Below are 13,933 nucleotides of genomic sequence, written 5' to 3' on the forward strand. Positions count from 1 at the left end.
GTGTTCTGTAGAGGGGGCAGTCTTACTCTCTTCCTGTATGTGTATGTCTGCTGTACGCTATTAGTTTGTATGTTCTGTTGAGGGGCAGCCTTACTATCTTCCTGTATGTGTATGTCTACTGTATGCGGTAACTGTTGTGTGTTCTGTAGAGGTGCAGTCCTACTATCTTCCTGTATGTGTATGTCTGCTGTACGCGGTAACTGTTGTGTGTTCTGTAGAGGGACAGTCTTACTATCTTCCTGTATGTGTATGTCTGATGTACGCTGTTAGTGTTGTGTGTTCTGTAGAGGGGCAGTCTTACTATCTTCCTGTATGTGTATGTCTGATGTACGCTGTTAGTGTTGTGTGTTCTGTAGAGGTGCAGTCTTACTCTCTTCCTGTATGTGTATGTCTGCTGTACGCTATTAGTTTGTGTGTTCTGTAGAGGGGCAGTCTTACTCTCTTCCTGCATGTGTAAGTCTGCTGTACGCGGTAACTGTTGTGTGTTCTGTAGAGGGACAGTCTTACTATCTTCCTGTATGTGTATGTCTGTGGTACGCTGTTAGTGTTGTGTGTTCTGTAGAGGTGCAGTCTTACTATCTTCCTGTATGTGTATGTCTGCTGTACGCTGTTAGTGTTGTGTGTTCTGTAGAGGGGCAGTCTTACTATCTTCCTGTATGTGTATGTCTGATGTACGCTGTTAGTGTTGTGTGTTCTGTAGAGGGGCAGTCTTACTATCTTCCTGTATGTGTATGTCTGCTGTACGCGGTAACTGTTGTGTGTTCTGTAGAGGGGCAGTCTTACTATCTTCCTGTATGTGTATGTTTCATGTACGCTATTATTTTGTGTGTTCTGTAGAGGTGCAGTCCTACTATCTTCCTGTATGTGTATGTCTGTGGTACGATGTTAGTGTTGTGTGTTCTGTAGAGGTGCAGTCCTACTATCTTCCTGTATGTGTATGTCTTATGTACGCTGTTAGTGTTGTGTGTTCTGTAGAGGGGCAGTCTTACTATCTTCCTGTATGTGTATGTCTGATGTACGCTGTTAGTGTTGTGTGTTCTGTAGAGGGGCAGTCTTACTATCTTCCTGTATGTGTATGTCTTATGTACGCTGTTAGTGTTGTGTGTTCTGTAGAGGGGCAGTCTTACTCTCTTCCTGCATGTGTAAGTCTGCTGTACGCGGTAACTGTTGTGTGTTCTGTAGAGGGACAGTCTTACTATCTTCCTGTATGTGTATGTCTGCTGTACGCGGTAACTGTTGTGTGTTCTGTAGAGGTGCAGTCTTACTATCTTCCTGTATGTGTATGTCTGCTGTACGCGGTAACTGTTGTGTGTTCTGTAGAGGTGCAGTCTTACTATCTTCCTGTATGTGTATGTCTGCTGTACGCGGTAACTGTTGTGTGTTCTGTAGAGGTGCAGTCTTACTATCTTCCTGTATGTGTATGTCTGTGGTACGCTGTTAGTGTTGTGTGTTCTGTAGAGGGGCAGTCTTACTATCTTCCTGTATCTGTATGTTTCATGTACGCTATTATTTTGTGTGTTCTGTAGAGGTGCAGTCCTACTATCTTCCTGTATGTGTATGTCTGTGGTACGATGTTAGTGTTGTGTGTTCTGTAGAGGTGCAGTCCTACTATCTTCCTGTATGTGTATGTCTTATGTACGCTGTTAGTGTTGTGTGTTCTGTAGAGGGGCAGTCTTACTATCTTCCTGTATGTGTATGTCTGATGTACGCTGTTAGTGTTGTGTGTTCTGTAGAGGGGCAGTCTTACTATCTTCATGTATGTGTATGTCTTATGTACGCTGTTAGTGTTGTGTGTTCTGTAGAGGGGCAGTCTTACTCTCTTCCTGCATGTGTAAGTCTGCTGTACGCGGTAACTGTTGTGTGTTCTGTAGAGGGACAGTCTTACTATCTTCCTGTATGTGTATGTCTGCTGTACGCGGTAACTGTTGTGTGTTCTGTAGAGGTGCAGTCTTACTATCTTCCTGTATGTGTATGTCTGCTGTACGCGGTAACTGTTGTGTGTTCTGTAGAGGTGCAGTCTTACTATCTTCCTGTATGTGTATGTCTGCTGTACGCGGTAACTGTTGTGTGTTCTGTAGAGGTGCAGTCTTACTATCTTCCTGTATGTGTATGTCTGCTGTACGCAGTAACTGTTGTGTTTTCTGTAGAGGGGCAGTCTTACTATCTTCCTGTATGTGTATGTCTGCTGTACGCTGTTAGTGTTGTGTGTTCTGTAGAGGGGCAGTCTTACTGTCTTCCGGTATGTGTATGTCTCATGTACGCTATTAGTTTGTGTGTTCTGTAGAGGGTGCAGTCTTACTATTTTCCTGTATGTGTATGTCTGTTGTACGCTGTTAGTTTGTGTGTTCTGTAGAGGGGCAGTCTTACTATCTTCCTGTATGTGTAAGTCTGATGTACGCTGTTAGTTTGTGTGTTCTGTAGAGGTGCAGTCTTACTATCTTCCTGTATGTGTATGTCTGTTGTACGCTGTTAGTGTTGTGTGTTCTGTAGAGGGGCAGTCTTTCTATCTTCCTGTATGTGTATGTCTGCTGTACGCTACTGGTGTTGTGTGGTAGCTATTAATAAAATATACAATGTTGTATTATCATCTGGATTATTGTAATCAGTCATCTAGATAATTTTATTCTGATATTACTTGAAATTTCTACCGTTGTAATCAAATCTGTATCTGGCGTTAAAGCAAAGCTGAGTTGTCGACACAAAATCAATGGCGTAGGGCAACATCTGTCGTGTACATGAACAAGCGCCTCGCGGGACACACTGTCACTCACTCAGCGAAATGGACAAGCACGAGTCACCGCGCGGCACGTGTCCCGGTAATACGTCAAGCTGGAAGTGAAACACGTCGCAGGTAGGAATGTGTTACCGCTGCAATCACTGATATAATGTTATATACTTGTGTCAGGCTGTTCCAGTGACTGACATATTGCCTTATAATTATACATAACATAATACTGTCATTTCGTTTGTAGGACATATTTACTAGGCATTTGCAGTAGCGTCAAGATGACCTCTACTATAACATTATGATGTTCTAATTACTTCTACCATATAATATCTCGATGTTATAATGACCTGTGTTATACTATCGTGATGTTATAATGACCTGTATTATATTATCGTGATGCTATAATGACCTCTATTATACTATCATGGTGCTTTAATGACCTTTATTATACTATCGAGATGCTATAATGACCTGTATTATACCATTGTGATGCTATAATGACCTGTATTATACTATCGTGATGCTATAATGACCTGTATTATACTATTGTGATGTTGTAATGACCTGTATTATACTATCGTGGTGCTATAATGACCTGTATTATACTATCGTGATGCTATAATGACCGGTATTATACTATCGTGATGTTATAATGACCTGTATTATACTATAGTGATGTTATAGCGACCTCTTCTATAATACTTGTATCATGCTGTTATAATTGGCCTCTACTCTAACATTATGGTGTTATACAATATTAGAATGTTATTCTGACCTCCTCTGTAATATTATAATGTTATAATGACCTCTACTACAACAGCAGGATGACATAATTGCCTCCACTATAACATTGGATGTTATGACGACCTCTGCTACAACAGTGTGATGTCATAATGACAACTACCTGACTAGTGTGACCTTATGATAGCATGTACTATAACAGCGTTGTGTTATGATATTCTGTTATGACCTATGGTACGTCAGTGCTTCCATATATTACAATATGTGCGCGGCATGCAGTATCAATATTGAAACATGATATCGACCAAGCCGTTCCTATTCCATGTATTCCGCAGGAAAACGTCCTACTGAATTAATGTGTCACCACATGTGTGGCTTGTCGTAGTATAGCAGGATACTGTTTTCACCAGACTCCAACCAATGGCCGATTTGTCCTCGCTACTGTTGTTTGTTAAATGACCGCCAAAGCCTTAGACAAGCATATCTAGCTTTGTCTGTCCCTCAACGTACACGCCTCCCCGTGGCTGGGTGACTAATATCACGACATTGAGGCAGTAACCCGGCTGCCGCGGAGCTCAGATACGTCGTCAAAATGAGAGGTGTGTGTATTTGAAAACTCGAAATAGTTCCAGGTAGTGTCATAAGGCTGAAGAGGAGTTTGGTGGGCTCACATTTTTTGAATGAAATAGCGGGCTGTTTGGTTACTGTCCAAAACACCTAGAGAGGAAGGAGACTGTACAATCAATGGTAGGTTTATTTACTTACATTGTTTCAGTGATACATTATTACCTCATCTACAGGTAATCGGTACTCAGTTGTCTGTGTTTCCTAAACCCATAACACTGTCTGTTAAACACGTTTCTAGGGCTCCCGTATTTCACATACAGAGGTGTGCGTGACAACTACATACAAGTCTCACATATACAGGTGTGTGTGACAACTACATACAAGTCTCACATATACAGGTGTGTGTGACAACTACATACAAGTCTCACATATACAGGTGTGTGTGACAACTAAATACACGTCTTACATATACAGGTGTGTGTGACAACTATATACAAGTCTCACATATACAGGTGTGTGTGACAACTACATAGTCTCACATATACAGGTGTGTGTGGCAACTACATAGCCTCACATATACAGGTGTGTGTGGCAACTACATAGCCTCACATATACAGGTGTGTGTGACAACTATAAAGCCTCACATATACAGGTGTGTGTGACAACTCCATACAAGTCTTATATATACAGGTGTGTGTGACAACTTCATACAAGTCTGATATATACAGGTGTGTGTGTGACAACTCCATAGTTTCACATATACAGTTGTGTGTGACAACTCCATAGTCTCACATATACAGTTGTGTGTGACAACTCAATATTCACACATATACAGGTGTGTGTGACAACTCCATATTCACACATATACAGGTGTGTGTGACAACTCCATACAAGTCTTATATATACAGGTGTGTGTGACAACTCCATACAAGTCTGATATATACAGGTTGTGTGTGACAACTCCATATTCACACATATACATGTGTGTGTGACAACTCCATAGTCTCACATATACAGTTGTGTGTGACAACTCCATAGTCTCACATATACAGGTGTGTGTGTGACAACTCCATAGTCTCACATATACAGGAGTGTGTGACAACTCCATATTCACACATATACAGGTGTGTGTGGCAACTCCATATTCACACATATACAGGTGAGTGTGTGACAACTACATACAAGTCTCACATATGCAGGTGTGTGTGACAACTACATAAAAGTCTCACATATGCAGGTGTGTGTGACAACTCCATAGTCTCACGCAAGTAGAGGTGAAGCATCTGGTCACATTGGTAATGTTTTAGGTAACCGTGTGGTGAATAGCCACTTACATGAAGCTAAAGTTAGTCACACAAATACGTGGGCTACACAGATGCAGGTAAAAACAGGTTTAGGCGCAGTTACAAAGTGACTGAAACATAACACGGCTTCGAAAATAGACGAACCTGGCAATTAGACTATACGTATCCGTCAACGCTGTGGCAACCCAGATACCAAAACGCGACTGCACCACAATGTGGGATAGTGTGTATCTTCCGGGTTGTATATTACATCCTTGTGGACTCTATTTCACTCTATTTCAGCAGCGTTCCGCCCGAATTGTGTCAGGTTACAGATTGTTATTGTTTATGGCAAATCGAATTCTGTTAGGTTTTTATTGACAGCATACAGATCAATGCAGTGGTTATCAAGAACATACTTGAAACATGGCGATTGGCCAACTAGTTGTGCGAGAGAGACATGTACTGTTACTGTTTCCATTTATCATAATATGATACCGAATTCCAAACATGTTTATGCTTTATTTACTCGCCCAATGATTGAATATGTTAGGATCAAAAGAAAGTGAAGGTAAAAGTATATTTTAAAATATCTTTTGGCTTCTCATCTAGACATAATTAGTCTACTGTGATGTTTTAAAGCCCTGAACTTCTAAATAGCTTTCAGTCAATTTGACTATATAATTGAAAAATAACCGAAATATTTGGCGTTTTGTAACGTCGTGGCCGACCTTTCTCTCCGTCGGCCCGTTCAATGGGATGTCCTCGGTCTGAACCTTTCTATGGGTGCACGTGGGACATACAATTTCGGAACTTGTACAAAAAATCGTTCCATATTTCTTCACGTAACTTTGCACTGGGCTTATGTCTTCTGATGGTTCTCGCTTAAAATGCAAGTACCGAATGTATATACAGTCATGTTACTTGTCTGCAATAGACATGCCACCTTCCCTGTGTCATAATAGAGATGTGATGCATGGGCTAGATAAATTAAAAATAATAGTTAACAAGCATGGTAGCACAAGTGCCCAAACCGGATTTACTATTCATCAGAAAATCACACACAAAAATAACGTGTGTGTGTGTGTTTGAGTGTGAGTGTGAGTTATTATTTAACGCTGCATCGGTATTATTTCAGCCATATAGCGACGAGAACAAGTTGATGTATACACAAGTCTGGAATACAAAGTTATATTTAAAAACAATTTTGTCTGACATATTTCATTATAATACCATAAACCTCTTAAGTGCTCGTGTAACCCCGTGAAGGGTTTCTAAAACTCCCTATGGAGCGCATTAGTCTAAATGTAATCCCTTGTTGTCTGGTTAACAATGATTGTAAACCCTCCTTTAAGGGTAGTTAGCCCGAGGAACATACCGAGGCGGCCATAGTTAGCCCGGGGAACATACCGAGGCGGCCGTAGTTAGCCCGGGGAACATACCGAGGGGGCCGTAGTTAGCCCGAGGAACATATCGAGGGGGCCGTAGTTAGCCCGAGGAACATACCGAGGCGGCCATAGTTAGCCCGGGGAACATACCGAGGCGGCCGTAGTTAGCCCGGGGAACATACCGAGGCGGCCGTAGTTAGCCCGAGGAACATATCGAGGGGGCCGTAGTTAGCCCGAGGAACATACCGAGGCGGCCGTAGTTAGCCCGAGGAACATATCGAGGGGGCCGTAGTTAGCCCGAGGGACATACCGAGGCGGCCGTAGTTAGCCCGAGGAACATTGAAAAGGGGGCCGTAGTTAGCCCGAGGAACATACCAAGGGGGCCGTAGTTAGCCCGGGGAACATACCGAGGGGGCCTTAGTTAGCCCGAGGAACATACCGAGGGGGCCGTAGTTAGCCCGGGGAACATACCGAGGGAGCCGCAGTTAGTTGAAGGAACATACTGAGGCAGCCTTAGTTAACGCGGGGAAATACTGAGGGGGCCGTAGATGGCCCGAGGAACATTTTGAGGGGGCCGTAGTTAGCCCGAGGAACATACCGAAGGGGCCGTAGTTAGCCCGAGGAACATACCGAGGGGGCCTTAATTAGCCTGAGGAACATACCGAGGGGGCCATGGTTAGCCCGAGGAACATACCGAGGGGGGCAGTAGTTAGCCCGGGGAACATACCAAGGGGGCCGTAGTTAGCCCGAGGAACGTACCGAGGCGGCCGTACTTAGCCTGGGTAACATACCGAGGGATCCGTAGTTATCCCGAGGAACATACCGAGGGGGCCGTAGTTAGCCCGGGGAACATACCGAGGGAGGCATAGTTAGCCCCAGGAACATGTCGAGGCGGCCTTAGTTAGCCCGAGGAACATACCGAGGGGACCGTAGTTAGCCAAGGGAACATACAGAGAGGGCTGTAGTTAGCCCGGGGAACATACCGAGGCGGCCGTAGTTAGCCCGGGGAACATACCGAGGGGGCCGTAGTTAGTCCAGGGAACATACCGAGGGGGCCGTATTTAGCCCGGGGAAGATACCGAGGGAGCTGTAGGTAGCCCAAGGTACATACCGAGGGGGCCGTAGTTAGTCCGGGGAACATACCGAGGGGGCTGTAGTTAGCCCGGGGAACATACCGAGGGAGCCATAGTTAGCCCGAGGAACACACCGAGGGGGGCGTAGTCAGACCGGGGAACATACCTAGGGGGCAGTAGTTAGCCTGGGGAACATACCGAGGGGGCCGTAGTTAGCCCGAGGAACATACCGAGGCGGCCGTAGTTAGCCCGGAGAACATACCGAAAATCCGTAGTTAGCCCGGGGAACATACCAAGGGGGTCGTAGTTAGCCCGGGGAACATACTGAGGCGGCCTTAGTTAACGCGGGGAAATACTGAGGCGGCCGTAGTTAGCCCGAGGAACATACCGAGGGGGCCGTAGTTAGCCTGGGGAACATACCGAGGGGGCCGTAGTTAGCCCGGGGAACATACCGAGGGGGCCGTAGTTAGCCCGGGGAACATACCGAGGGGGTCGTAGTAAGCCCGGGGAACATACCGAGGGGGCCGTAGTTAGCCCAGGGAACATACCGAGGGGGCAGTAGTTAGCCCGGGGAACATACCGAGGCGGCCGTAGTTAGCCCGGGGAACATACCGAGGGGGCCGTAGTTAGCCCGAGGAATATACCGAGGCGGCCGCAGTTAGCCCGAGGAATATACCGAGGGGGCCGTAGTTAGCCCGAGGAACATACCGAGGCGGCCGTAGTTAGCCCGGAGAACATACCGAAAATCCGTAGTTAGCCCGGGGAACATACCGAGGGGGTCGTAGTTAGCCCGGGGAACATACTGAGGCGGCCTTAGTTAACGCGGGGAAATACTGAGGCGGCCATAGTTAGCCCGATGAACATACCGAGGGGGCCGTAGTTAGCCCGGGGAACATACCGAGGGGGCTGTAGTTAGCCTGGGGAACATACCGAGGGAGCTGTAGTTAGCCCAAGGAACATACCGAGAGGGCCGTAGTTAGCCTGGGGAACATACCGAGGGGGCCGTAGTTAGCCCGGGGAACATACCGAGGGGGTCGTAGCTAGCGCGGGGGACATACCGTAGGGTCAGTAGTTAGCCTGGGGAACATACCGAGGGGGCCGTAGTTAGCCCGAGGAACATACCGAAGCGGCCGTAGTTAGCCCGAGGAACATATCGAGGGGGCCGTAGTTAGCCTGGGGAACATACCGAGGTGGCAGTAGTTAGCCCGGGGAACATACCGAGGGGGCCGTAGTTAGCCCGAGGAACATACCGAAGCGGCCGTAGTTAGCCCGAGGAACATATCGAGGGGGCCGTAGTTAGCCTGGGGAACATACCGAGGGGGCAGTAGTTAGCCCGGGGAACATACCGAGGGGGCCGTAGTTAGCCCGGGGAACATACTGAGGGGGCCGTAATTAGCCCGGGGAACATACCGAGGGGGCCTTAGTTAGCCCGGGGAACATACCGAGGGGGTCTTAGTTAGCGCGGGGAACATACCGTGGGGCCGTAGTTAGCCTGAGGAACATACCGAGGGGGCCGTAGTTAGCCCGGGGAACATACCAAGGGGGCCGTAGTTAGTCCGGGGAACATACCGAGGGGGCCGTAGTTAGCCCGGGGAACATACCAAGGGGGCCGTAGTTAGCCCTGGGAACATACCGAGGGAGCTGTAGTTAGCCCGGGGAACATACCAAGGGAGCCATAGTTAGCCCGAGGAACATACCGAGGGGGCCGTAGTTAGCCCGGGGAACATACCGAGGGGGCCGTAGTTAGCCCGGGGAACATACCGAGGGGGCCGTAGTTAGCGCGAGGAACATACCGTGGGGTCGTAGTTAGCGCGAGGAACATACCGAGGGGTTCGTAGTTAGCGCGAGGAACATACCGTGGGGTCGTAGTTAGCCTGGGGAACATACCGAGGGGGCCGTAGTTAGCCCGAGGAATATACCGAGGCGGCCGTAGTTAGCCCGAGGAATATACCGAGGCGGCCGTAGTTAGCCCGAGGAACATACCGAGGGGGCCGTAGTTAGCCCGGGGAACATACCGAGGGGGCCGTAGTAAGCCCGGGGAACATACCGAGGGGGCCGTAGTTAGCCCGGGGAACATACCGAGGGGGCAGTAGTTAGCCCGGGGAACATACCGAGGCGGCCGTAGTTAGCCCGGGGAACATACCGAGGGGGCCGTAGTTAGCCCGGGGAACATACCGAGGGGGTCGTAGTAAGCCCGGGGAACATACCGAGGGGGCCGTAGTTAGCCCAGGGAACATACCGAGGGGGCAGTAGTTAGCCCGGGGAACATACCGAGGCGGCCGTAGTTAGCCCGGGGAACATACCGAGGGGGCAGTAGTTAGCCCGAGGAATATACCGAGGCGGCCGCAGTTAGCCCGAGGAATATACCGAGGCGGCCGTAGTTAGCCCGAGGAACATACCGAGGGGGCCGTAGTTAGCCCGAGGAACATACCGAGGGGTTCGTAGTTAGCGCGAGGAACATACCGTGGGGTCGTAGTTAGCCTGGGGAACATACCGAGGGGGCCGTAGTTAGCCCGAGGAACATACCGAGGGGTTCGTAGTTAGCGCGAGGAACATACCGTGGGGTCGTAGTTAGCCTGGGGAACATACCGAGGGGGCCGTAGTTAGCCCGAGGAATATACCGAGGCGGCCGTAGTTAGCCCGAGGAATATACCGAGGCGGCCGTAGTTAGCCCGAGGAACATACCGAGGGGGCCGTAGTCAGCCCGGGGAACATACCGAGGGGGCCGTAGTTAGCCCGGGGAACATACCGAGGGGGCCGTAGTAAGCCCGGGGAACATACCGAGGGGGCCGTAGTTAGCCCAGGGAACATACCGAGGGGGCAGTAGTTAGCCCGGGGAACATACCGAGGGGGCCGTAGTTAGCCCGGGGAACATACCGAGGGGGCCGTAGTTAGCCCTTGGAGAAGTGGCTTCTCCTTTACATTTTATTTAATACTGTTTAAAACACGGATGTGTGTTTGTGTGTCTGTGTGTTTGTGTGTGTCTGTGTGTTTGTGCGTGTCTGTGTGTCTGTGTGTCTGTGTGTTAGTGTTAGACTGTTTGACCTATCGTTGTCACTGTTCTTCCATTCTCATGGTAATCAATTGTCTGCTTTACAGGTTTACCGTCTCTAGGTAATGTGATGGCGTCACCGGACGAAATGAGTCATCCTCAACGGGGACAGAACCGACTACATAAATGGGCTTTGTGGCGGATGTCTGTCAACCAGGAGCTGATACATGGCTTGGAGGAAGCGAGTCCAAACACTGAGCGACAGGCATGCAACTCTTTCATGGACACCCAAAGCATCACCCAGCGTTACATACAAAACCCTGACATGCAAAGGGAACAGACATACCATATTAGACACACATACGGCATGCCCCCATCACCTAAATACCCCATGGGAGACACGCTGTACTTTTTGTATGGGTTACCAAGGGCTACTGCTTCGGCCTCGGTACCTGAGGTGATATCCTCCCAATATGCTTCCATGCCAAACATAGCTGACATAACATTACATGACGACCCCACACAACCTGGAAGCGTCAAAAACAAGACTGATTTCCCTCGACGTACTTCAGCGCCTGCACAACCTGTTTTGCTTGATAGTCGTGAACCTGAACAACTGCAGCCCAATATCACAGCTCAAGCTCCACCACTAGGAAGGTACTCACCTCGCCCAATGACTTTCTTGGATAGGGTTAGTGAGTTGAACTCAAAACGAGGACAGCCGTCACCTGTTCACTTCCGGGACACGCCGGAAACAGACAACAGTCCAGATCATGTTAATAATATCAACAAACCTGTTGTCGTTCCCCCGTCAGTTTTTCGGAGCGAAGTTATGAGGCGATCCAACATCGATCTGCCACTGAACATAGATGGTCATGGAAGTGATCTTTCAGTGCCAAATGATATGATGTACGGTGCTGCTGATGATGATGGTTTTGAGGACCCACGCATTGCTAGATTCAATCCCGGTCGACAGAAGTACACATGGAGCGTGATAAGTGGGGACGGAAGTATGTCTGATAAACGGTACAGGTATGTTGACGAGAGTCATATGATGACACACCTCTGAAGACACACAAGGTTTGTAAAGGAAGATTCCCTTAATATGTTGCCTTTCTCAGCAATTTGAACATCGAACGATCCTGCCTGTTAGCTGTGTAAACTGCTCAACCAACATAACGCGAGTTCACAGAAATCCCACACTTCATATTGTCATTTCATTTGAAAATCTATCATTATTTCTATATTACGTTAACATTACTGTGATGTTGTCAGGGTGGCTCACACCTAGTATTGACAGCTAGGGGTCACACTAATATCGCATTAGCTTTTGTTATGTTCAATATTTCTGTCTTTCAGCATTAACATGGACATCAATTTAGTTTACAATATTCATATATGTGAAATATTCAATAAAAAGTTTATTTGTAAATTTATTAAGCATTACATGTATTTGTTACCATTACTTTCGACTGTTTTTACCAACCAATACCTCTATGTTTTATACATAGTGTCATGGGACAGTAGAGATTGTTGTAAGTTATTTGTAGTGATTGTCGGTGACATAAAATGGTTGAAGCGCTGGTAAAATATCGAGAGTTGTCGTGGTCAGATTTCAGCGACTGACATCGGAGTTACCGTCCCCTTTTACGACCTGACTTGTGTAATATCTTCTTGGTTTGTGGATATATATCTGGAAACATCGAATTCCTGCCGGCTTCCTCTATTCTGGATTCAAGTACCGAGTGAAACAGTGGAACAGTGAAATATTCTGGACTACCATGAGGGCTTGACATAGGGCTTGTAACTTATTACTGCTGTCACAAACTTGGCCCATTGTATTGCCTTTTGTGATTGTAAACCTTAAACTGTATGTGTGAAATAATGTTTTATTTATTCATTGATCATGTGTGGTCATTTACTGATTTTACAATTTAGTCATCAACGTCCTAATTTCTGGTATAGCCTTTGCGTTTCAATATCGAAATCACCTCGTAACAAATGACGAAATACCTTTAGATTTCATCCGAAATAGTCAAGTCTTGTTGCAGCAGACTTATGTTATTAAACTTACACTTAAACTTGTTTTAGCTGAGTTTGCTAAATCAGTTGGTCAGTTCCATTTGAAAGTATCAAGTGTTTCTATCCTTGTATTCGAATCAGCGAATGGTTAATATTCCGTGCTCAGGATCTCTATAAGAATATGGCAATCGATGTTACGTTGCCTGTGCTCTGACCATCGTAAACATAGTTGCCAGCTCATTGCCACACATACTAGCGTATGTGCATTGCACATGAAATAAAGTCCAGCTGTCAACTCACGCCCCAGTAGCCTTTGCTGCCCTAACCGGAGCCATGCCCGCTACTACACATCAACATTTGGGAGCTTGAAACAACAATCTGGTATTTGGAAGTGGATGCTTTAATAAATAAGGATATCTGTATTACTATCACATGTTCAACATTTTGAATTAAGAGGCATCCATACTATATCCTAAAGCTTAATATTCTGACAGATTTGAAGAAGGTTATGCTTTAACGAGATGGGGATCACATGTTATCAGCTGATAACAGTGACCATGGGAGTCTCGCACAAGCACGCGACCACCATATATGTCTGGGCTGAAGGTACACCCATTTATCATATCATGGAGGAAGCTAACGGTCAAAAACGGCATTTGCGGATACGTGTGCAAATATAAAAGGCCAGTATTTACTAACACGGCGTTGCGCTTGTCTATCGTAAAAGCACGTCATGCTATGTGCTCGTTATCATGATTAAGATTGTAGTCTATTATATCGAAGATCAGTGTCTAACAAGAAGTGTCCGTTGAAACTGCATTGCTGTTGTGAGTGTCTTACTAACTAATCACTGACCTTGAGATGTATTGAAAGGCACATTCAAGGAAAACTTGCCGTGTTTGGTTACCATGTGCAAGAGTTCAATCAAACATCTTTATATGAAGGCCCCTGGGCCCATTTGAATACAAATATAACACGGAGTTGAGAATACCTTCTTCGACAAGAGAATTTAGAAGTGACATTGTATGACCCATATGTATGGTCAGCATTGCATATTAGTTTACAACATGAAACATCAGTTCCCATTGCTTCATATTCAAGATCTTTTCTGTTACTGAGTAGTCAATTACAGTGCTGAT

General features: G+C 46.7%; 1 protein-coding gene across 3 annotated transcripts; it reads left to right on the forward strand.

Annotated features, from left to right (window-relative positions):
- The first annotated feature begins 2,715 nt into the window (after positions 1 to 2,715).
- LOC124128033 lies at positions 2,716 to 13,221 on the forward strand. 3 transcript variants are annotated; one of them, XM_046491454.2, is made up of 2 exons: positions 2,716 to 2,851; positions 10,880 to 13,221. In XM_046491454.2, the coding sequence occupies exon 2, from the start codon at positions 10,903 to 10,905 to the stop codon at positions 11,839 to 11,841; it is 939 nt and encodes a 312-aa protein (XP_046347410.1). In that variant the 5' UTR covers positions 2,716 to 2,851; positions 10,880 to 10,902; the 3' UTR covers positions 11,842 to 13,221. The 3 variants fall into 3 exon arrangements, with proteins under 3 accessions (XP_046347410.1, XP_048255754.1, XP_046347409.1); XM_048399797.1 differs by lacking the exon at positions 2,716 to 2,851 and adding an exon at positions 3,763 to 4,068; XM_046491453.2 differs by lacking the exon at positions 2,716 to 2,851 and adding an exon at positions 3,767 to 4,216.
- Positions 13,222 to 13,933: the final 712 nt, after the last annotated feature.

The sequence above is a fragment of the Haliotis rufescens genome, unplaced genomic scaffold (genome assembly GCF_023055435.1).
Source record: "Haliotis rufescens isolate VD_foot unplaced genomic scaffold, xgHalRufe1.0.p SCAF_2, whole genome shotgun sequence".
Taxonomy (NCBI): domain Eukaryota; kingdom Metazoa; phylum Mollusca; class Gastropoda; order Lepetellida; family Haliotidae; genus Haliotis; species Haliotis rufescens.